This window comes from Porites lutea, chromosome 4 (assembly GCF_958299795.1).
Source record: "Porites lutea chromosome 4, jaPorLute2.1, whole genome shotgun sequence".
NCBI classification, from domain to species: domain Eukaryota; kingdom Metazoa; phylum Cnidaria; class Anthozoa; order Scleractinia; family Poritidae; genus Porites; species Porites lutea.
In genome coordinates this window covers 26,179,653-26,203,776 of record NC_133204.1, presented here as the reverse complement: position 1 = coordinate 26,203,776, position 24,124 = coordinate 26,179,653, and the positions used below count along the sequence as shown (strand labels likewise).

Here is a 24,124-nt window from a genome sequence, read left to right as displayed (position 1 = left end):
ATATTTACATAAGTGTACGTAGGTAGGAAAATAAAGTAGCTGACAAATAATGATTAACTGAAAGACATTAAGTTCATTTGTGTACAGTGTCCAAAGTAGCAAGAGCTTTATTTTTTCAACTGGAGAACTGACAATTTGACTAACAATAGACCACTGTTTAACTGTGACAATAGACGGATCGAAACGCACCAATCACTGATTACGAGTCTTCATAGTCAATAACATCACGGCTTAACTGAAAGACGAACAATAACATCGCGACATAATTGACCAATCAGATCAATAACCAGAGTATAATACCATCAACTGACGTGATCAGGAGCCCATCAAATGATGGGCTCCTGACGTGATACAACTCACTTTGACTCTGAAGATGACCACCGCACAGGTTGTCGAAACGTCAGTCACTGTCAACAACAACAGTCCTATTCAGGACTACGTTCACCCGAACGATCAAACTCAACCTTTTGAAATGACTCCTGGGTTCAAACCTTTCACAAGAGCTTTCTTGTTGGACACCGTCATTCGACTCTCCGCAATCCCCCTCCCCTTTTTCCCTTCCTCCCTATCCCCTATCCCCTACCCCTTTCGCTTTCTACGCAGGCTAACATGGTTGGACCTTTTAGAGTTCAGAAGCTGCCGGCGGCGTTGCTCTTGGACTCATTAAGACAAGTATTGATTCTCTGGTTACTTCCACTATATAGCACAAATAGCATGAGACTATACCCCAGATATCTTTGTTACCTCCTGCCTTTTTGTTGTTATGTGACTCTTTGTGAAAGCATACATGACGTATCCTGTCCAAAGCATTCTATTGCACGCCCTGGCAATTGGGAAAAGCGAGGTGTGGTTTGTATTGGTCTGAATTTGGACGCTGCTCCTTCACTCCAGGTAATTTTTCTAGTCGTTATTGTCTAGAATTCGTAAGTGATGTTGTTTGTGTATCGTTGAACTAACAAGATCTCCAAATGTCGGTCTTCAAGGCAGAAATTGTATTCTCTGATGTGTGCGCGCGACGCCATATTGTTTTGTCTGACATGAAAGACCGTCTAAACTGCAGTGTTTTGAAGAGGTTCTTTTCAAATTCCATCGTACCGTGCCTCACTTAAGGTTGAGTTAGTAGAAACAAAGTAAGATCGACCAGAAGTAACCTCAAAAGTGTTCTCAAGCTGGTCTGATGTGTGCTTTAATTTGCATTAAAATGTCGCTCAGACACAACGATCGAGCAGGTCTAGGAGTGATATTAGTGTTAAGGGCCCTTTGTGGAAGGCGTTCGCAGCCCAAGGCTAGAGTAGACTTAGCAAAGCTGACAGATTTCCTGCACAAGTCTCATTTCGGGACTTGTAAGAACTACATGTCAGGCTCACTTCGGCGAAGAAATTGTTTTAAGCTGTATTTTGTTACCTTGCCAGCTTCTGGCATTTTAAAATTATTCTTTGAATGCTCTTCAGTGATAGACAAACGGAAGGTTGACAGAGAGTGTGCTGGAATTATTTGTTATGAATGCCCATTCATTTTATTTGTAGTACTAGTAGTAGTTATTAGGCTATTGCATTTTAATATCCGTATCCCTGGTTGAGGACTTACCTTTCTTCTTACCTTTGTAGACAAAATTTAATGAAATTACATTAACCCCTAAAGACTTCTATAAAATATGGGTCTTTCCCCTGAAGAATATGGGTCTACCCCTGAAGAATTTTGTGGGAATTCTTCAGGGGTAGACCCGAGGGAGCAGGGATGGCGCAGTGGTGAGAGCACTCACCTTCCACCTATGTGGCCCGGGTTCGATTCCCGGACTTGACGTCATATGTGGGTTGAGTTTGTTGTTGGTTCTCTTCTCTGCTCCGAAAGGTTTTTCTCCGGGTACTCCAGTTTTCCCCTCTTTCTAAATTCCAATTCGATCCGGAGTGCTCGAGCGTTTAATACATGAGCCCCTGGCTCTGGAGATTGGGCAACCACTCCTCACGCTATCAAGCTTAAATAAAATTGATTTGATTTGATTTGGAATTAAAGTTTCACCCCTGCAGGGCTCGAAATTAACTTTGTCGTTTGGGAGCCAGCTGGCGACTAACAGAAAAATTTTGGTCGCCAGATCGTAAATTTTGGTCGCCAACTTATTTTAATATAACTTACACAAGAACATGATTTTATACGTTACTTTGCATGCAAGTAAAGTCACACTTGAAGAGCGAAAACAATTAGAAACAACACGAGTAACACTTAGTTATGAAGCTACCGTTGTTCTCAGGTGATATGTCTCTGGTCCGAAGTTGATGGTTGTCTCCATAGTCATTTTAAATGAAGCGAAGCATAAAACGTTTTAAGTGTGTGGTGTTCGTTCTGAGACAAACATGGGTCCTTGCGTATTTGCCCTTTGCTACTTCTACGAAATGCCGTTCTTTATTTTCAACTTGCTTTCCTCAACGCCTTTCGCTGCCGACAAACAACACCATGCTTGGCCCATGCCTCTACAGAACCACATTGCTCGTACCAGTCTTTGACCGGGAGGAAACAAAAATAGGCTTAGTGCAGTTTTTAGGTCTTCGTTTCATTTTAGACAGAACGTTTTAGGAAAATAAAACCTAAAATATTGCGGGAGTTATGGAAGTACCGCTGGAATTGAATCGCTATCTCCTTACCTTAAAGTATAAAGAAACGTTGTTAAGAACTATTCACTCAGGTACTTTTTCTATTAGTGATAGTTATATCCATTTATTAACCACCCACTTTCCCTACATCAACAACTGATGAAGGATTCAAAGTTTGGATTAACCTTTTGGCTGAATCTTCATTCCCCGCACGTGAAAACTCGCGTAATTCCTTCAACTGATTTGTATCTGCCACCATTTTCGCGGCAAATGAAAAGCACATTGTGTTGAAGTGCGCCTGCGATCCCAGTTTCGGAAGAAGCCACTGAAACATTATCAACGCAGTATCGACATGTCGAAATACATTCAATTTTTTCGATTATCTTGTAATATTCAGACATTATTTTACTGGGGAGGGAAGGGTGAGTTGTATACTAGCTACCATATCCGATTGATTTCCTAATGTAAAGTTTTAAAAACAATAGTTGTGTCTTGGTTTTCTTAAGTCATCGGGCAAAACGTGAGTCGCCAGTGTTCATTGCCGACCAGTGAGTCACAATTTCGAGCCCTGCCCTGAAGAATTCCATTTATTTTACTCTACAACATAAGAAATCCTCAATTTTTATAACTTCTCCCTGAAGAATTCCATTGGTCCTCAACAAGGGGATTAATATTAAATGCACTCAGAACGAACAAGTTTAGAGAAAAGAAAAATTATAAAGAGAAAGGGGGCAAAAAAAGTAAAACTAATACCTTGCCAATAATTGGAAAGATGTAAAGGGTTCTTAATAAAGTAGATACAAAGGAGAAAATGTTTTATACAAATAAACAAAAAGATAACATACAATGAGCAAATAAACTACAACTGGTCAAAACACACGTTCACATGACAGCAGTATATTTATGTATATAAAGTACATTTAGAGTCAATTAGCTTAGGGGTAAAGGCGTAAATTATTTTTCCTGAATTAACAAATCTATACTAGATACTTTAAATTTCAATTCAAAAGATCCCTGTATATACATATTTACACCGATGTAAATTATCAGAAATGTATAATTTTCAGTATTTGACAACAGCTGATCAAAATTATTTATGTTCATTTCTCTGTAAAATGTTGTTTCTAGCAGGGCTTTTGAAACCATCTACTGATTATTGTCAAAACATTGAGCTGTCCATTTAAGATCATTTTAAAATTTTGCTCAGGTTCCCACTTTCCTGCTTTCCAGCTTTCCCCTTAAACATTAAGGTCGACCTGTTTTGTTTTACCCTGCCTTATCATTTAATGCTTTTGAACAGGCATTTTAACGGAAATGGAGTCCATTTACACACTTTTGGTAACCATTTACAATCCATTTGATTAACCTGCATTCACAGACAGTTTTTCTGCCTGATTGAGACAAAATTATTAATGTCTCTTCTTTTCACTTTCCACATCACATGTATGTCTTGCATTATCCTCATTTGATGGGGGCTTGGCCAGTTTAGACTGTCCCCAGAATACAAGGTACATAATTTGTATGCCCCTTGTTTGGTTTTTGCTTGTTGGCCAATGCCCCATATTTGCCCAGGGTGGGGGTTTGCATTGATGTGATTATTTCTGAAAGTTTTGCCTTCTTTGTTTCAAATGCATGCATAGTTTTCTTCATGACCAGAAGTTCCTCCTTTTTTCTTGATGTAAATTTCATGTCCAATTTAATATCTGTTGTTTTCAAACAGGTGTGTTTGCTGATAAACTACTTGCAAGTGTTGATTTTTCTTGGTTTTTACCTTAAAAATGGATGTACTTAAAATAAAGGCTAAAGAAACCATTTGTGATATTGAGCGGGCAGAAACAAAGCGAAAGAATCTGTTACGCTACCTTAGACTTGCAAAGGAAAGGGCAGACTTGGCAGATGAGGAAAGAGATTCACTGAAGGAGAAGATAAAAAACAAGAAAGAGGAGTTGGAGAATCTCAACAAAGAAACAGCTGAAAAATACAAAGATCGCATAGCTAAAGAAGAAGAAGCTGAAGAAAGTGAGAAGGCAAGAAAGGCCCTTGAAGCAAAGGAATTGGAAGTCGGTGATGGTTTAGTCATGCTAGAGATTAAGTGTAGAGATACAAAGAAAAGTGCTGATGAAAAAGAGGAAAAACTTGCTGAAGCCAAAGTCAGGCATAGCAGTATGAAGGCAGAACTAAGTGAGCTTTTGGCGCGATTAAACGAAGCTGAGTCCAAGATCGTCAAGTTGAGTGAAGAGACAGATTCTGACACCATTAGAGTCATAAATTTAGAAATCAAACACAGGCGGTATGCCCAGCGTGAAGAATATTTTGAAGACAGGGTTGAGACCCGTGAACAGCAGATCAGAAATTTGGAATTTGAGGCTGGCAGGAATGAAGCAGAAGCTAAGTTGCTGGTAGTGCAAAGAGACAGACTGAAATGTAAGTGTCATCCCAAGTTAACCTCCTTCCTTCCAATTAGAATTTCGAACTGAAAAGATTAATGCAATAGATTTTAGGATCATTAGGATTTTGATTTTTGCCCTTCAATTTGAATATTTCAATGATCAATTGGTTTTAATGTTGTATTCCTTCTCTGATATTATCAGTCTTAAACTGGAGAGCCACCTTTGAGGCCTTCCAAGGGGGGTTCTGATGTCGCCTTGTCGCTCATTTTCCAACCCTCCTGTCACCTATTTGGCTAGAGACAAATGTCGCTGTCGTTTTTTCGCTACAATGCAATTGCCACTGTCACTTTTTTGCTAGAATACAAGTGTTCGCTAAACGTACTTAATTTTTGCATCCTCTAATTTTGATTAATATTTAAATAGTTTTAAATTGTTTGTTTAATGATTTAATATCTTAATTTGTACAGGAAATAGTAACACCAACAGAAGATTTAGAATCACGCTGGGCTGGTCAGTCATGTCGCTGTCAAAATAACAAATTAAAAAGTTGTCGCTTTGTCAAAATTAGAAATGGATTGTCGCTGTCGCAAATTGTCGCTTTTTTCTGTAAGTCTCTGTCGGCTGACGGTGTTCTGGAACAAGATTGTCACTACATTTTTTGCAAATTTAGGGCGATGTTTCTTGTCGCCAAAACCCCTTGGAAGGCCTCACCTTTGCTACTTGATCAATTTAAAAGACAAGAAAGCCCCGCAAACCTCTTTATTTCCAATCAAAATTCTCTCTTTACTTAATGTGCAAGCACAGTAGCACAGTCTAAGGGCTGGTAAGTCACTTGGGGTTTACTGATGTCTAAAAATGTACAAAAACCTCATTTCATTACATCATACAAATCTAAAAATTGGACACTTTGTGCATGGCCTCAGGTGTTTCAATTAAAAAGACACTACATGATTCTGTCCATTTCCTTATACAACTGTAGGTTAGAGCAACATTGTATGTCCCCATTAATCATAACTATAACAAAATTCTCAAATCTGATTGGCTATCAACTGTCCTGATTTTAGCACTAATAGGACAGTGTAATAGGACAGTACGTGTCATGTCTAAGTAATTGGACAGTACATGTATACACCATCATGCACACTTAAATGTTTTCTTTTACTACTAGCTAAAAAACTCTCAACATTTCTTGTGTTTTGAATTTTGTAAAAGCCTAATATATAGATTTAGCCAGGGCTAAAAGCGAAGCTCCCATTAATAAATTTATTATTTAAATGAAACAATAAACTTGTAATCCACAAATCAGTTAACTTAAAGGCAAATTCATGCGACTTTTGAGGGAAAGGCTAAGTGATTTTAGAGTGAAACATCTTACATCAAGTTGATAGCCATATAAAACACCAAAAAAAATAGCAATCATCTTCGATCACATTCAAGAGCCATAATGGCTCTTGATCACAGTAGATTAGACCTGGAAAACAAATTCTTGGAAAACAAATCAGGCCAAAGTTTTTGCTTTCAACAAGTTTACTTTACAAAATCTTGCCAACAAATCCGGGGGGTGTGTAAACCAACCTTTTACACTTGTTATACATCACATCTGAGGTGAAACAGTACTGTTTATAATACAGACCTCGGATAGAATGCAGTATTTCACAATTTTTCAAGACAAATTGCACTCAGTCAACATTCAGGACGATCACAATTATTGTGAGCTTTTAGCGAAACCGTTCAAAAAATTTCCAAAATCACCCATACAGCCAGCCAGTTCTCACTTTTAATGAGCGCCAAATTTGCAGTGAACATTAATAGAGTTATGCCTCAACATAATAAAAAATTTATTATGTTTAGTTTTTTATTTAAGGGTTTTATAACAATGTGTAATCTTAAAAAACGTTTGATACGCACGCAATTTTGAGGTAAATCCTGCAAGCGATGTTCATGAACGACTGAAAACGAACAGCACAGCGATTAAAATCGCAAGAGAGACTACTAACAATCACGAAAAGAAATATAATTCGGTGAAACATTCACAGAGACAACAATTTTCATTCACGAAGACAAGTATTAAAGCGTTTCTAAAACTCCTGAGTCTTAAAGCTTAAAGCTTAATAAGTTTATGTTTTAAGCCGGCCTCCCGGTGTTTGCTTTTCTCAAAGCTGAACTCGAGGCAAGAAAATCGCTCAAAGTTTTCTTTCTACAGCAAATTTATAACTAAATATTCTTCGGAACGTTTTCTTTCTATTTGGGGTGAGAAAATATACCTAAAGGCTTTTTAAAGTTCTGCAAGTTTATATCAAACCTGATACTAGGTCAGATCATTATCTCAAATCTTACAAACGTGCATAAACTTGCTGTATAAACTGTGCTCGACTACATGAAATTAGATATATAAAAAAACAAACATCAAATACAATCATTACTCAAGCTTACCATTCGAGATGCAGCTCCTGAAAGCTACCAAGTAACGCAAGAATTGCTTGAGGATTTTGAATCCTCTTTAGGCATCAAGCAAGGCGAAAAACGAAAACGATGCCATCCAAAATCAGATTTCTGACTTTGACAAGCGACGGATCTCTCAACCAAAAAAACCAATAAACAAACTATCTATGAATAACAGAAGACTCTTGATAGCAGCTGTATTTCATTTTGTACATCCAGTGGAAAGAGACAGTTAAAAACATCACAAGTTGACACAAAACTCTGTCAGCTTCAGCTGTCAAAGTAAACAAGTTTCAACATGCTGCATAAATTTTCCGCATAAACTCATCTGTCAAATTTTGACCAATCAGAGCATAAAAATTGGGCGTAGAGCATGACCAACGCGTGACCTGGGTAAGAAAAGGTCTTCCCCGCCTGTATTTTGAAATAACTGGCTGAATTTTCGCGTCCATGGTTAGTTTGGAATCAAAATCTTAATAGTGTGGGGCCATCGTGACATAAACACCACATATTTCATATAAATTTTAAAAAAATAAACTTGAGCATGCGATAATTTGAAAACTAGTAACTTGTCAGCTGGTAACTTCAAAAAAGTACTCGATCTCGATGGGTCGACACCTGAGCCCGCGATACGGTCAGGTGATACTGGTCAGCGGATACCTTGTTTTGACAGCTGTCAATTGATCGCAACATTGATGTGCAATCAGTTTTCTCCTGGGTTCCCAAAGAAGTTAGAAAGTGTGAACATTGTAAACATTGGTTGTCCTGTGGTGCGGACAGACGGTCGGCGGGTGGTCGGTCAGTGTACGGTCACGTGATTACCAAATTTTCTGGGATGGGTAGATTTTCTAAGCTATGGGCTCCACCCACGCGTGTGGAGGTCCGCTAAAATATCTAAAAAAAAATTGTTATAGTTATTATTAATTGTTTGCAGAACTGCGTGTTGTCCATTTCGTGGTGATAAATCGTTGATATTTACTGTTACGGCAATTATTGGCATCAGCATGTTTTTATGAAGAATTGTGCGGACATGAGAGGGTCTTAACACCTTCCTCAACTTACATTATTTTTCACATCATTCTCTGCCTCATCCAATAAAAGTTGTTATTATTCATTCAAAATATTTCACCATTTTTGACTGGCTCAAATCCCCTGGCTAATTCTTCCTAACCAACTGGCATTGACCAAATTTGGAAGGTGCAAGCAATTGATTCAGTGATATATCAACTTGAGAATGACGTTAAGTGATGGTATGTTTTTTTGGAAACGAGACTCCTTCAGATCGTTTCTATATCATTTTACCCTCAATAACTCGAACCATGTCTTTTGAGCACATGACAAGTAAAAAAAAGGGTGCTGCAGTCCAAAACATTGCATTTATTACAACCGTGTATTCTTAATCAAGCTTTATTCCTTAATTCCTTTTTTTAAAATATCAATACACATTGTATTCTCTTGCTGCCCTTGAAATGAAGTGTGCATGATATTCCTTCCCCTAGACTCCTCTAGAAGGTTGAAGCTTTCAGGAGTCAAGTGTAGTAGCAAATTTTAATTTGTTGTTGTTGTTGTTGTTGTTACCTTTCAACTAGTAATCCCTTTCTAACCAAGTGTTTTTAAATCTTCTTTCTCTTTAAAGCCCAACTGAACTCCTGGAAAAAGCAAGTAGCACACCTGACAAGTGAACTGGAAGATTATAAAGCCGACCTAAGGCATTAACTGACTCGTTAATACCTGTAGCACATTTGTAACAGTTACATCTAACATGCTGCCACAACTAGAAATGAAGTTCTAGCTGTTATAATATATAACCAGACTGACTCAATAAGAAGGCAAGAATATGTAACATAGCCTTTTACAAGGATTTTGTTTATAAGCCCACCAGGATACACGGTCCATATTGGTACGGATGCTTAATTTTAAACTACATGTAATGGGATTGTGTGAAATGTTGAATGCTGAAACTCGTGTAACATGAGAAAATCTAAGCCTGTGCGTTATATTTTCTATTTTGGGACTCATAATACGGGAGAAATAAAATCTAGAACAATTTCAACCAAAAATCTTGTATGAGCACCCTACCCGAATTCACAGGAATTTTGGCCTCACAGAAGATTCCTATAAGCCAGGAATAAGTTTTTTCCATTATCCTCGATTTCTTTGTAGCAATAAAACTACACGTATGTGAATTTTAATTCTTTACCCTTAGTACAAGCTAATGATGAAAGATTTCTGTAATTTAGTGAAGCGGTGGAAACACAGAGTAAAGCATGGAAACTAAACGTTGGATTGCTTTCCTTCAGTTCTCTTAAATTGCTTCAGTACAGCTGTGGTAAAATAATGTTCTCATTTTAATTCCTGTGTAATTTGTGATGTTACTAAATTCAAATGAGAAAGAAAAAAAGAAAGAAGAAGTTGTAGTCAATAGGACCATTGTGATTTGTGAAATGACTTATCTGTACTCTATACCCCAAAATCTTGATTTAAGGACGTCTTGAAAGACCTTGAAAAGAGTAGAATCCGTCCTGCTTCTACATTGTACAAGTTGAATTTTATTCTCTGTTCAAATCAAGGTCTAAGGGGATTTTACAGACTGCACTGAATTGTACAATATCATTTGGGTTGGCTTTTTATGGACAGGGAAGTTTTGCTTTTCTGACATTAATATTATGTGTTACATGTATGATATTATTGCACATAATGTTTACGTCAGAAGTGCAAAATTTATACATAGTAATAATTTCAAGCTACATAAAAAGGCAATGTTTAACATCTGCAGCTTGCACAGTAATTATCCTTTATGAGCTCTTTCATAAATAACTTGGGTTTAGCATACAGCTGTACACGGTGAGTTTGGAGGAAATAAGGAGTTTTTGCTTAATATAGTGAAAACTCTCCTTCAGGCAGCTCTCTTTAGGGGCTGCCTCCTTTCAAGGCACCCACAAGTTTTGCTACAGAAAAAGTTCTTATAATATTTGCATCTGATAGCTCATTTGAAGGGACAAGTCTTTTCAGGGGACACCTGTCCTGGTCTCTAGGGTGTGCCTTCAATGGACACCCTGTTGTATAATCTTTATATCAATTTTATTACAGTGTACCTCTATTGAAGTGACACTCTCACTCAAAAGACTCCTTTCCTGCTCCCATCGAAGTACCCTGGGTAAAAACTCCACTGTTTGAACTTAGTATCAGTTACTTCTATTAAAGGGACACCTCTCAAACTCGGGGGATACCTGTCCTGATCCTGAAGGTGTCCCCTGGACGAAGATGCCACTGTATAATTTTTGTATCAGTCGTGTCTCTCAGTAGAAAGTACACCTCCTCTCAGGGGACACCTACTCTTCTCTGGTATGTGTCCTGTGAATGGAGACTCCATTGTATGTTTTTAGTTTTTAACTCATTTTTTGGTAGACTTCTAGGCCCAGATGTTCGAAGGCCGATTAGCGCTAACCCAGGGTTAAATTTTAACCTGGGTTTCTTTTTCTTTTGCTCAAAAGCATTTTCCCGGATAATTTTCTCGATTTTTTTTAGAGCATCCAATCATCAAATTGTGGGCAAAAAGAACAATACTGAATTTGCTTTTAAGCTTTCATATCTGAATTTCGCACATTTTAGACTGCTTGCAGTCCGCCTTTTGTCTTAAAATCCGTCTAGTTCTTGATCTCATCCACCGCGATTGCAACGCCCTCGTTTCTCACGGCAAGCGGCTTCGCCGCTCGCGTGCTTAGGTTTTGCGTGTAGTAACTTTGCAAAAAAAAGTAAGAGACTGCTCGCAGTCTACAGACATTTCAAATTTCGCGCTAACCCCGAGTTATCTTAACCCTGCTTTGAACAACCCGGCCCTGGTTCTTGACAAGCTAATTCCTGTCGTAATCATAGCTGGTAAACCGTTGGATAGAAATTAACAGGAGTTTTTTCTTCTTCAACTTTTTCGGGGCCACTCTAATGAAACCTCCAAGCTGTACTTTTACAGGGTGGAATGTATTTTCTACTGTTTTTAAAACCATCTTTGGAATATTTCTTTGATTACGGTTTCTGTTATCTCAGGGAATAAAAAGGTTGTACAAGAAAGTCACATTCTTACATGGTACGCAGAACAAATTAACCCCACCATCAACTTTCACTTGAAAGCTAAATTATTACCAATGCTCTTTAATGATCATTGAGCCGTGAGAGTATCTACATACAAGCAAGTGTAGTTTTATTTTAATTAAGTAAATTCAACAAAACGGCGTAGTCTTTTACTACTGTGCTATTGTATGTGGCATCACGATCAATCTAAAAACAGTAACAGCTTAACAATGACTTTTCCTAGATATTTCAAAACTATGTATAAAAAATGACGAATGAAAACCGTTTTCTTTTACAATGAATATTAACAGTAATGTAGCACGTATTCTTCAAATACCCTCTATTCCTTTCTGTTTCAAAACGGCTCTTCAAATCAAAATCCTTTAAAACCATAAACTCTCCCTGTAGGTACGATACTCGACATTTTCTTCAATCCTAATATTGTTGAGGAACCTTTCTGGGGGTACTAGCTGGTTCTCACAACAAACAGACGAATACTTGTTCAATCGACTCCTTTTAATTCTTCAGTCAGGTGACACGAAGTTAGCACAACTCGTATTTTACAATTCTCTACTAGATCAGTGTTACACGCATTTTTATATCAGCCAGGAAACCAGCTGCTTGGCGTAAGCCGAATGCTGACGTAAGTCTAATCCGATTGGCTGAAACAGTTTCATTAGCGTGAAACCTTCGAGGTAATTGCTTTGTCGAAATGACTCTTCAACCGAAGTTTTCACTGCTAAGCTTAAGTCAACTGGCCAATATAAAACTAGGAGAACAATATAAAAACTACAAGGTATATACCAGTAAACAGACTTTTCATACTAACAGATAGGAAAGTACTAAAATTACAGTTTGAAAATCCAAGGTTGTTGTCAATTTACAGAAGGTGTTAAGCTTCTTCATCGAAGATGATTGGCTACAACTTTTCCATAATTTAACCACGAACGTGATCGCAAACTTAAAGGATAAATTAAAAATGCAGTTCAAAGTACAAAGCAGAATTTAAAACAATAGTTGTTTGATTACAAAAACAACTATAAAACCACTAAGCGTAATTAAAGTTATCCACTGCCAAGAATTCGCTTAAAAACTCGAGGAAACACGCTTAAAACTCTTAAAAAACAAGCAGGGTAGTAGTTCCTGGAAAATATCGCAGGGAGACCAGATTAAGGCCAAAAATGTCAAACTAGACAAAATACTTAATATAAACAAGGCTTTGTCACTTTTGTCACACCAAAGGCTTTAATTAAACATATCTCATAAACAGAAAGTGTTACCGCGGAGATGCACCAAATTGGTACATCTCCTTTGTACCGAATTCATGTCAGGAGAAACTTTCTATCGATCATCAATTAACTTAGAAAACCAATCCTACTAGTAGTGAAGTAGCTTACTCAAACCAATCAACAAGAACGCTTATAACAACTCCACTACAAACATGTATTGTAACAATTGTCACAAGTGGCTAACGTAACTCTTCAATCAAAATTTTCCTTCAACAAGACCAAAGAGAATGAATCAACAGAAATCATTTTCTCATTTCGGGAGAGGATGTCGTTTGATCAGTGCTGATGCGTAGGAGTTAACACCAAGTAAAATGAGTCAAATTGCTTTTTATGATATTTTTCTTAATCTATAAATATTTCCCGAAACGAATGAATTTTGCAATAAATCCCAAACACCGAATAAAATTCCTTTAATAATTTTAAGTCAAAGACGTGCGCACTGCGAACATTTTCCATCGCTTCCATTTTTATTGTTTAACAACATGTAACAGTTAATTCCTTTTTGATGATTTAAGAGTAATGTTATGCATATCTTTAAATTAATACCCTTTTGAACCGTTAACCTTTTTCTTCGATATCCCTGACCATAATGTATTAACATTTAATTCCCTGAGCCATGTGTGGGTAAAGAAAGTAGGCGTGTCTGAACTTTTATTCTGGCATTTTCAGTCCCTCTTTTCTTTATGCGACTATTCACATACCGCGCAAGTAGAACCGAGACTCGGGAAAGGAAAGAACATGATAAAATACGGGGTCAAAGGCTGGCGCTTTGTCTCTCCGGCATTTCCTCTCGTCCCGGCGTGTGTCACCTTTCTCGCAGATGGTACTTTTCATGCGTGAAACCTTGTCCTGGGACGAGGTTGGCATGCGCACTCTCGTATTTCGCTTGCTGTACTATCACGGAGGAAAACGATAGACTACTTGTAGTCTACATTATAAGGTAACCTATTTAACCTTTGCTAAAACATATAACGGTGCGCTGCTTCAGTAGAATATGTATCTTTGTTTTTTTGTGGTACAAAAGTCTAACACTGTCTGTTGATAATAAATATTTGTGTAAAATTTTATAACAATTAACTAGTACATGCCATAAAAACTTCCTCAGGTCTCGATGCTCAGTTACTAGAGCCTGTTCCAGGCTCGGTGATAGTCGGGTCCACTGAATTGGTAAAACGCGAACACGAAAATAAAACCGCTGGGGGAAACTTTTCGTGTGCCTTTCACTTTCGCGTCTTCCCCACTATCTGAGAGCCTGGAACAGGCTACAATTACTAGACCTGTAATGTGCGCCTTTTCGCCAGGCAATAAAATGACAGAACGAAATCAGCTTTCGCGTCAGGTGCACTTTACCCTGGATACCAGAGGTATTCTCGGTCACCACTGACGAAAAGCATTAAGTGTTTTCTGGAGTTTTTTCTCGTCGTTTCGCGACACTATTTTGCGGCTTCGCGGCTCAATTCCGTCACCCCTAAAGGAAAAAACCTCTGACACCTAGAGTAGGTGCACTTTATACTGCTATTTTATGCTACTGCCTTTTTTTAAAAAAAAGCGGCGCAATCTTGGTTTGCCTTTTTGTATAAATGTTTCATGTTCGATCCTTACCAGATAAAAACGACTAAACGATATTCAATATGATTGTCTGAAGATAATACGATTATTAAACTCTTGACAGGGGAATCCAAAACTTCTAACGGATTTAAGTCAAGGTTATCCCTGATATGCTAACGAATTTGGACCGCGGTTTCTAAAATCTCTGTGGGTCCAAATCAGTAGCGATTGAAAGACAGTGTTGCGGTTCGCTTCCATGGCTCGCCTTCCACAAACCCGCACTTGATACTTATTTTCAGGCTGGTCTGAGAAGAAAAATGAGGTCACCAAAAATGGTACACTGACCTTGAAAGGAACATATGTTATTTTCTTAGTACCTTGTTCAAAGTTCATAGTATCCGATCTGATAGTGGCGTGGGGAGCGCGCGAGACGGGGGGACTAAAGCATCATTTCCCTAGGGCTGCAGCAGTCTAAGCACACGCAACTGAAGCGTACACCCGAGGATGATTCATACACGGTGCTGTTGCTGACGAGTAATCAGCAAACTTCAAATTAAGTTTTTTAACGGAGTTTGTATCTCTGCTGTGATGGTCATGGCCGCCAATGATAAACAACTCCTGCCCTCCATCAGTCCCACCCAAAACCACGGCCGCTGCTGCTCCACTGCGAGGATCCATCGTGTTGCGGATGATCAACCAAAGATTCAAATCAGGATTGTACTTCTCAATGGAATCCAAAATACCAACACTGTTACTACCTCCGATGACGTAGATGCGATCGCTAAAGGTAACCACTGCGTGATTCATCCGGGACTTGTTCATGCTGCTCATGTCGGCCCACTTGTTAGTCATGGGGTCGTAACACTCGACGTGCTCGATCTCCGAGATCCCGCAGTAACCACCGACGGCGAAGAGACGTCCTTGCAGAGACGCCATTCCAAAGTGGCTTCTGGGTAGGCGCATGTTTGCCACTTGGGTCCACTCATTTTTGATTGGATCATAACGCTCAACGCTTTTAAGCGCAGCTCCGTTGTGAGATCCACCAGCGGCATACAGCCATCCCTCAAGTACAGATACCCCCAGAGCACCTAACAAAAGTGACAAAGATAATAGACACGGTTTTAGTACTTGTTAGAGATGGCCTGCAATTATGCTTGGTAGAGTGCTTGATCGATTGATCCTCTTTACGTTATATGTTCAAAGAAAGTGGTAAAGTATTTTCCGCTCAATTTTGATTTCCTGTTTATTTCTTGTCTTTTTCTACTTTTTGACGAACTGAAAAATATCTATCCTCTTTCGTGATTAATTTACGCACAGTAAAATGCCATTTGAAGTCGTCTATAGCTGTAAAGGATGTAATAAACGGCGTCAGTCTTCTTCTATAATCATTCTCAGTAAACAATAAAGACTTTGTTGGAGTCAGCGCCAACCGGGGAATTGACAAGCCGAGACTCACCCAATCTCTTTCTCTGGTGCTGGTCTGCGACAACTGCACATATTGCCTATATCGCAAGTCAGCGAGTATGGAATATTAGCTTTCATCATGAGACCGAGCAATGTAGATGAGTAAAGACTTAATTAGGTGCTTCGGAACTTCTCTTCAAGACTTCTACCCGATGTTGAGTGTACAATGTATGCGGTATGCGGTTGTTGTTGTTTTAGCTTTTTTGTTTTTCTTCTGCGAGTATATTTATTGCCTTTTTTTACAAAGCTTATTTCAGCTTGATCAATGGTAGTCACCTTTGCATTTGTTTAGTGAAGCAACAGAATTCCACTGGCCCGCACAAGGGTTGTAACTCTCCACGGTCACTAGGTCAGCGTACTCCCTGTTCACTCCTCCCACGGCATACAGCTGACCATCTAGAAATGCGCAACCAGCGTACTTGCGTGGAATTATCATAGGTGCGATTGCGCGCCATCTCTTTTCGTTGAAGTCAAAGAATTCTACGTCGTTTAAAACCTTACGATTTTCTGAAATTAAAAAATAATGACAGTAAAGAGTCGACACTAAGTTAAAGCTTGAACCAAGAAGATTAACTCTTTTCTTAGATCTTTATTCAGAAAACCAGAATGGTGCCAAAGAATTAAACGGATTGAATACAAGTACAGACTAACATGATATTTAGGGTATAAGGCAAGAGGACAGGAAATAATTTTGATAAACTAAAAGACCGTTCATTATTTGTGACAAGGAGTATGCTGGAAGAATCCATAAGTAAATATAACAAATAGTTATGACCCCTTCCAGGAAAGAAAAAAACGGCATGGTCCCTCTTAATGCACTTTTAAACTTAGATAGCTCCCCCGCTTCCCTATCCTCGGAAAAAATAGAAGAGAGAATCAGGCATTTACGTTCAACCTTTAATAAAAGACATATTTATTAATTCATCTCAAACAAAGATACAAAATTCAAGCTGATATTAATAATATTTATTTAATCTTCTCCATCTCCATCCTCTCTGTCCTCACCATCCTCTCTGTTCTCTCCACCCTCTTCGTCCTCTCCTTCTTCTGCTTCCTCATCATCTTCCTCTTCGTCCTCTCCTTCCACTGCTTCCTCATCTTCCTCTTCTTTCTCTGTTCCCTCTTTTTTCTTTGTTCCTATTTCTAAAGCCCACTCTGCTAACATTTCTTGTATACATTTTCTTGCATTTAAGTGCCGGTGTTCATTTTTAAGCACGGATGGTTAATGCAACCTTTGTATGCCAGTCTCGTATTAATTTCTCTAATTCATTTAACTGCATCATTTCTTTTGTAATGCGCTGATCAGCTCCCTCTTTGCAGTTTAGCTTGATGATCAACAGAGACAACAGAGACGGCAAAAACAGTTCGAGGAATATAACTGGGACACTCTGTGTCATACTGGTGAAATCCAGGAGCTAACAATAAGTCCGAGAGCTGAGTATTGCCCTCATTTTAACCTTTCACTTAAAGGCAAAAACAATGATAAAAGCCGACGGATAATCTGTCATGCTTCAAACAAACAAGGTGATGAAATTAATGCATATATCGCTACAAGGCAAGACCCAGTTATGAGGACTGTGATACGAGACAATGAAATTAGTGATTCTGAGGAAGAAAGTGACAGCGACGATGACCTTATGATTTCACATTACAGTAGTGCGGAGTCCTCAGAGAGTGAAACCAAAGAGGAAGACCTGGTACGAGTCGTACGGTTACTTCGTCAAACTCGTTCTGGACGCAGTCTTGGGATACCATTCTCTCCATACCGTGACTGTTTTCTGTATGACCACTAAATTGCGACGTATAAAATGTTCAGAGGCTCGAAATCATGTACTATTTAATACTGCCGACAGCAATAAACGCATTTCTTTGAAAATAAAGCAAAAATGTAAAATCATACAGCCCCCGTTCTTGTATGCCAATTTCCTCCAACCTAATCCCCAGGGCCCACCTCCAAAGCCAGGGAAAAGCGCCCTGGGGACGAGGTTGAATTTCCTCATGATCCCCGCTCGGACTGTCCTGAATTTGTCGTGCCCCCCCACCCCTTATTCTTGCAAGCCGACCCCCTGGCATAAATAATGGTCCCTAAGTTATAACGTTCAGTCTATCTGGCAACTAATTATTTGGCTCTTATTTGCACGGCTAACACTTCTTACTGGCCTGCTAGCCTTGGTGGCAGTTGCTTGAGGGACGGAAAGAGAAAATGCAAATTAAGGTGCAAAAAAACGCGAAAACGCTGGCAGGTAGACTGTAAGAGACATATTTCCGGTTGTCGCTTCTCTACACCCCAATTTCTTCTAGTTCAAGGCAACCTCTTGTTCAAGGTTAATGCACATTTTTCTTTGCGACGAGTGTCCTAGTGTTATCAGAACAAGACTGGGGTCAATTCAGTCAACTGAATGAAATGGCTACACTTGTATTAAATTACTCTTGTAAAAGCTTGAATTGAGCCCTGGTCTTGAAGCTCTCTCAGGTGCCAAGGCTTATTATGGTAGCAGCCCCCATAGATTCTGCGGTTATTTCATGTGTTAACGTCAAAGAAGGGGAAGAGGTTAATTACTCTTAAACGCTTAAAAAAAAACTTGTGCTCGATCTGCTTAATCGCTCTCCAAGGCTTAGTGGTGTTCTGCTTTGCTTGCAAGATGGTTCGTAACAGATGACGTTGCGGAAAAGTTAACATACTTTTCATTATTTAATGAAGCCATACTTGTAAAGAAATCCGTTCTCTAAGAAGCCACTAGGAGGTTCATATCATAATACCGTCTTGCTTTACTGTAATTTACATCCTGAAAGACCCTGCGCGGATATGTTAACCTGCGTCACAGACACTCTAGACCTTCTGTGTAAACTATACAAATGGTTTAGACAAGTGCGTGGGCCGGCTGCAACTCGGACTAGGGTATGTGTAGGAACGCAATTTCATAAAGGCTGACTTTTGTTTTCGCACATAATCTTACAATTCAGAATCATGCTAAAAGAGAAAATGGAAAATTTCCTGATTGGTCGGAGGTACAAAATTCGTTTGAGGGGACGTAATGACTGTTTCATGCCAATAAAAGCCGCTAATTTACATTCCTAATACGCACATAGGAAGTCACTAATTAAAATTCCTAATACTCATATAGGAAGTCGATAGATTTGTATCAGGGCTGAAGGCTAGAATCCATAAAATATAACAACCAACTAATAAATTACGACCATTTTAGTAATTAAAGACACGTTCGGCATCATTGCTTTGCCATCCTGTTTACGATTTCTTACATGTAAATTGGTCTGACAGAGGCAAAATGATTGGCCAAGCGAATCCGCAAGCGATGATTTTGGACTGTAAAGGTGATCTTACACGGAACGATTCGCAACGACGATTTTAGCCCAACACGGCGTTGAAATATTGGAACAATGTTGCAACTATTCGAAACAATGTCGCAACAATGATGCAACGCTGTGTTGCGCTAAAAATCGTCGTTGCGAATCGTCTCGTGTAACATCACCTTGAGTGCTATATTTGAACATACGTATTAGAATCAATCAGAGTTCAGGCCTGTCTTTGAAAATAGTATATATCTATAGGCGCCTATTAAACTCCTGTTATCTATCATGAATAATCCATTTCTTATGTTCCCAAAAGTTTTGTCGACTTTTCCAAAGTTAATTTTTGTTGTTTCAAACGTTTGTTATCATGCTTGAAAGACATGTGTGTTTGACAACCAGCTGTGATTTTGTCATTCACAAGAAATTTTTCCACTGAAGGGTTCATTGCGAATGAGGGCGTGTAATTAGGCCATAAAAAAAATGTCCCATTCGCCAGCTGTGACACAGCCCCTTTTCCTCCAGTAATCCTTTCTCTTACATATATTCCAGGGCATAAACGGATTCTTCACGAGTCAGCTCAGTTGTCAGCTCTTCTCGCCCTTACCTCACAGTTTCAATTGCAGACTAGATTCTCACCCCCTCTCTCCCCTCGTTGCTACTTTAGTGACAAGTTTGTACGTTTTTTTTTTTTTAGATCTTAGCTCGTTGCAAAATGTCCGCTCAATTCAACAAAGCTCAGTTTGCGCCACATAATGTATATGCATGGTACTTTTAACATGTTTAAAAGTGGTCTGACAGTATGCCTCTTCAATCTAAAGATTTTTTTGTCCACCGATACCGTTTTTGGAAAAAAAGATACCGTAACTGAATAAGCGCCCAACCTCGAATAAGCGCCCACCTCGAATTAGCGCCCATCCTAAAGGCAGAAAAAGTAAATAAGCGCCACCCCCTCCTCCTCCCAATCAAATTCAATACCGTAAGTGCCTACCCCCACCCCACCCATGTGAGTGACAATGAGATTAAAATTGAAATTGAATAAGTAGCAATAAGAGACTTCCCCGAGGACGGAGTTTTCTTCGGAGTATTTTACAGAAACCTTGCTTTGTTACTTCTTCGCTTTTTGTTATAGCATTTATTGTTTTGTTGCAAAATAAACATACTACACTTGCTGAAAATGGTGAAAAGTTAATAAGCGTCCAGCCTCGAATAAGCGCCCACCTCGAATAAGAGCCGAGGGCGATTAATCGAATAAATACGGTAAGTTAAAATGTTAGTCTGACGACTTTTGAATCAATTAAATTCGACTGTTTATTAAACTAAATGCGATGTTTGCCGTATCTGCGACTGTCGAAGATTCGACTAAGGTTCGACTTTTGATGCAAACGTCGCATTTCACATGTGCCCAACTTAATGCATGAATTTTTGTAAATCATTATGATTCATTTGGAGAGACTGACAGATTGACAGCGAATAGAGTTAAATTCGACTGACTTCAACGTTTGAAACAAATGCCGTATTTAACTATTTTAATCGACCAAAATAGGAATTAGTTCGGCACTTGTGAAATTCGACGTTTGAACTGGACCTGAGACTGTAGCGAGGGCGGTCATAGAATTGGCTGCCTTGACGACGAACTTACCGAGTAAAGACGACTGTTTTCGCAGGTTACGTGAAGACTCAAAAATTACACTGTTTCTAGGGAAGATTTCACGAGCAGTCAGTCATTTTCAAAACTCATCTACGAAAGTTGTCGACTGACAGAAAATTGGTAGTAAATTAATGTTTCATAATTAAGCGACTCTGTCTTCCATAACTGATCAAGTGAGTAAGTGGCTTACGGGACTCAACGTGCACATTCACGCGACCATTTCTAATTTCGATATCCTGCAAGTGGTAATTCACGTATTCGCAAAAAGAATGCCGCTCATTCCAAGATCACCTTGTCGAACTTTTTGCCGCGTGAATGACCTCTTAAAATTTGTTCAACAATTTATACTACACAGTAGAATAAAGTGACAAAAAATAGCGACACCTAGGAGATTAGGAGGCATGCATCATCTTTACACGCCTCTGTTAACGTCAAGGTCAAGTGCACTTTCGAGATACGTCAGATTTCCTGTTACATTCAACATTTGACGCAAAATTACAGGATGACGATTAAAATTATTATTTAGTTAATGAGAAATATGAATATTGTTGGGAAACTCCGATCAACGAAACCGATCACGTTCATATAGACCGTTATTTGCGTGTGCTAAATATACATCTCATCAAATAATTACCCCCTGATTTCCTCAGGCTAGGCTGTTACGTGTAATTAGTGGTCGAAATGTTTTTCGACCTTTTTCAACTCGGAGCACAGATATCCACTCTCGTCTTCTTCCCTCCACCTTTGCAACCTACGCAGGTCACTTTAGAACACTTTTTTAAAAAATAATCATCTGTTGTTGTTGTTTTGTTTTTGTATTTTTTTTTTTCAGTACCTACCTTCGCCTCCAACAACGTAAAGTAATCGGCTTAGCCTGTCGCGAGGGATCGCACGGGGGATTCGGTTCTTTGTTCTTCTCTCAGGAATAAGATGATAGTCTATCGCCTCGAGAACAAACTGTCTGCAGGTTGCGCTAGCCATGATTAGCTCCTCTCTTGCCGCTGTATCCATCAGAAATTTTCGCGTCATCAAAGGAAATCGGACATGCTCCAGTAATTCCTCGAGATTTACAAGTCTATTGGCCAAATCGTATTTGACCCAGTCAAGAGCACCGAACAATGCGGTGCTCTCGCATGGGACGTTTAGTTTATCGTGACAAAGAAGTTGCACCATTTGCTTTAACGACAACATATTGAAATCTTCCAGTTTTAAAATCGCCGTAAAATTTGCGCGAATAAAGTTTTCGGCCAGGTCTACTAGGTCTGAACAGCCGTGTAGGTCCGCCAAGTTCCATATCTCGATGCTATTATCGACGTTGATACTGTTTCGGAGAAAATCGTAACAAGCGTTTTCTACGGTTGGAAACTGAAGCAAACTGGCCGCTGAAAGAACTGAATGGATGTTCGAAAACGTGATTCCCAGTGATGAAGTGTAGGCGAAATCTATTAAACTTCTCAAAGCTGGCGACTCAACTCCTCTTATTGTTATATTTTTTTGATGGCTTTCTTTCATATCCGTCAGAAACATCGCTCGGAAGTAGGCGCTAACAGAAGCCAAAACAAGGCGGTGAGCGTGGAATTCTTCTCCATCGTCTGTCGAGAGAACCACATCACAAAAACTCTTCTCTAGGCGAAAATCGTTCATCTTTTGAAGAGCATCGGTCGCTCCTTGATCGTCTTTGAAATCGTAGAACACGTTTGTACCGTCCATTGTGCCGGGAGTTTATCAGGTACCGTCCAACCAAAATAAAGGGCTTTTTTGAAAGAACGGCTTATAAACAAAGGCTGATCGTCCGTCAAAGAAAATGAAATTCAGATTAGCCTTATTGTTCCCAGTTTATACCAGTAGGAGAAAGCTTTCAATTTCCTCGTCCTTTGTCTTCAGTATCGTCACAAAAGAAATGTTTGTTTGACGCCAATTGTTGCCCTCGTGTCGGACTCGTGCTTCACAAAATTACGTTCTTTTCATCTCGGATGCATAATTCTAACAACTTGTATTGTTTCAGAAACTTGACAGTCATTCAATCGTGCGAAAGATCGGAACAAGGAAAACCTCAAGGAGCGTTGAAATGTGATTGGCTGGAGCGACGTTGAGAAAATTTTCATTGGCCAATTTTTGCCCGTAAAAGTAACAGGTTGTTGAACGCGCTAAATCTTGTAATTTCTTTGTATGGTGTGTTTGTTTGGGTGACTTCGATTCCGCTTTTGTGTTAACGCAACCAAAATAGAATTTCGTATCAAGTAGCTGTCGATATTACCTATACACTTTAAGCCGTGATGAAGTATTTAATATCCTATTAGTAGCTTTAATAGTGCGTTTTTGTATATTTTCTCACGCGTCGGTACTGTATTTCCGTTGGGTATTAAATATTCGACCACTTCCATAAACCATGGAGCACGCAACAGTGAGTTAAATATACCTACATTATCTCCATCTTTTTTAATATTATTATTTCATGGGCCTTTTGTGACAAAAATGTTCAGGTTTCTCATTTACAATTTCCTTTACTCCGATAAACAGGTATTATCGATTTATTTACTTGACTTTGGTTTTTTATAGGCCTTGTCATTGTTTTATAAATCGACCTTATTTATTCCCACAAAAGAATTACAAGCGCGAAAAATATTAAGACATATAACTTATTACCAATTCCAATTGTCTTTAGCCAGTGCTTTGTTTAGGTGAAAGATTTTAGCGAATATCGCTTTGCTTTGTCCGAATTTGTACTACAAACAGATGGGCAAGTAGAGCTATTTATTTGTTGTCAGTAGTCTTATAATCTTTAGCTGATCAAAAGGTCTCCGAAACGAAATTTATCTGTGTTCTGTGATATTCGTAAGAATTATTCAATGTTGTACATCACGTCCACGGACTAGGTCTTGTGTAAAAGATACCGCGATCGAAACAAGGCCATTTTACTTACTTACGTTCTCATTTCGTATCCTCTAAGATTTCCTTTAACTTTACGTCAGTCGCGAGAACTGAAACTGACCACTGAAACGCAAAGCAACTCAAGGTCAATCTAAGAACTTGAGAGATAATTTTATTTGTCCACTTTCAGTGGATTATACTGGTGATTACTATCCAATTCAATTAGCAAACACCGCTAGACTGTCCCTAATACCTATGCGGTTACAGGAGATCTTTAGGAGGAGTGAATTTAATCCAGACCAAGAGAACTTGACTCGGAGCTAGAGGGAGAGTTCATTTTGATATTTGTTCAGTTGAATTATGCATACACAAATATCTTCTAACTAACTGCTTAGAACAACACCCATTGTAATTGCACGAATTTAGGTTCATCAGTCGTCTCTTCCTTTGACGTCGGTAACTTTTTCACTCTTAGACAAGATTGGTCACTCTAACCGTTCTAAG

At 38.9% G+C, this 24,124-nt stretch overlaps 2 protein-coding genes across 2 annotated transcripts; one reads left to right on the top strand and one right to left on the bottom strand.

Moving 5' to 3' along the window:
* Positions 1-803: 803 nt before the first annotated feature.
* On the top strand, positions 804-9,699 carry LOC140933109 (uncharacterized). Its single transcript, XM_073382627.1, has 3 exons — positions 804-891; positions 4,309-5,012; positions 9,057-9,699. The coding sequence occupies exons 2-3, from the start codon at positions 4,367-4,369 to the stop codon at positions 9,134-9,136; spliced, it is 726 nt and encodes a 241-aa protein (XP_073238728.1). The 5' UTR covers positions 804-891; positions 4,309-4,366; the 3' UTR covers positions 9,137-9,699.
* Positions 9,700-13,268: 3,569 nt separating this feature from the next.
* LOC140933107 (kelch-like protein 3) lies at positions 13,269-22,974 on the bottom strand. The gene is made up of 3 exons (XM_073382623.1): positions 21,589-22,974; positions 16,066-16,296; positions 13,269-15,413 (listed from the first exon to the last, which is right to left on the bottom strand). Exons 1-3 carry the CDS (start codon positions 22,457-22,459, stop codon positions 14,797-14,799), a joined length of 1,719 nt encoding a protein of 572 aa, XP_073238724.1. The 5' UTR covers positions 22,460-22,974; the 3' UTR covers positions 13,269-14,796.
* Positions 22,975-24,124: the final 1,150 nt, after the last annotated feature.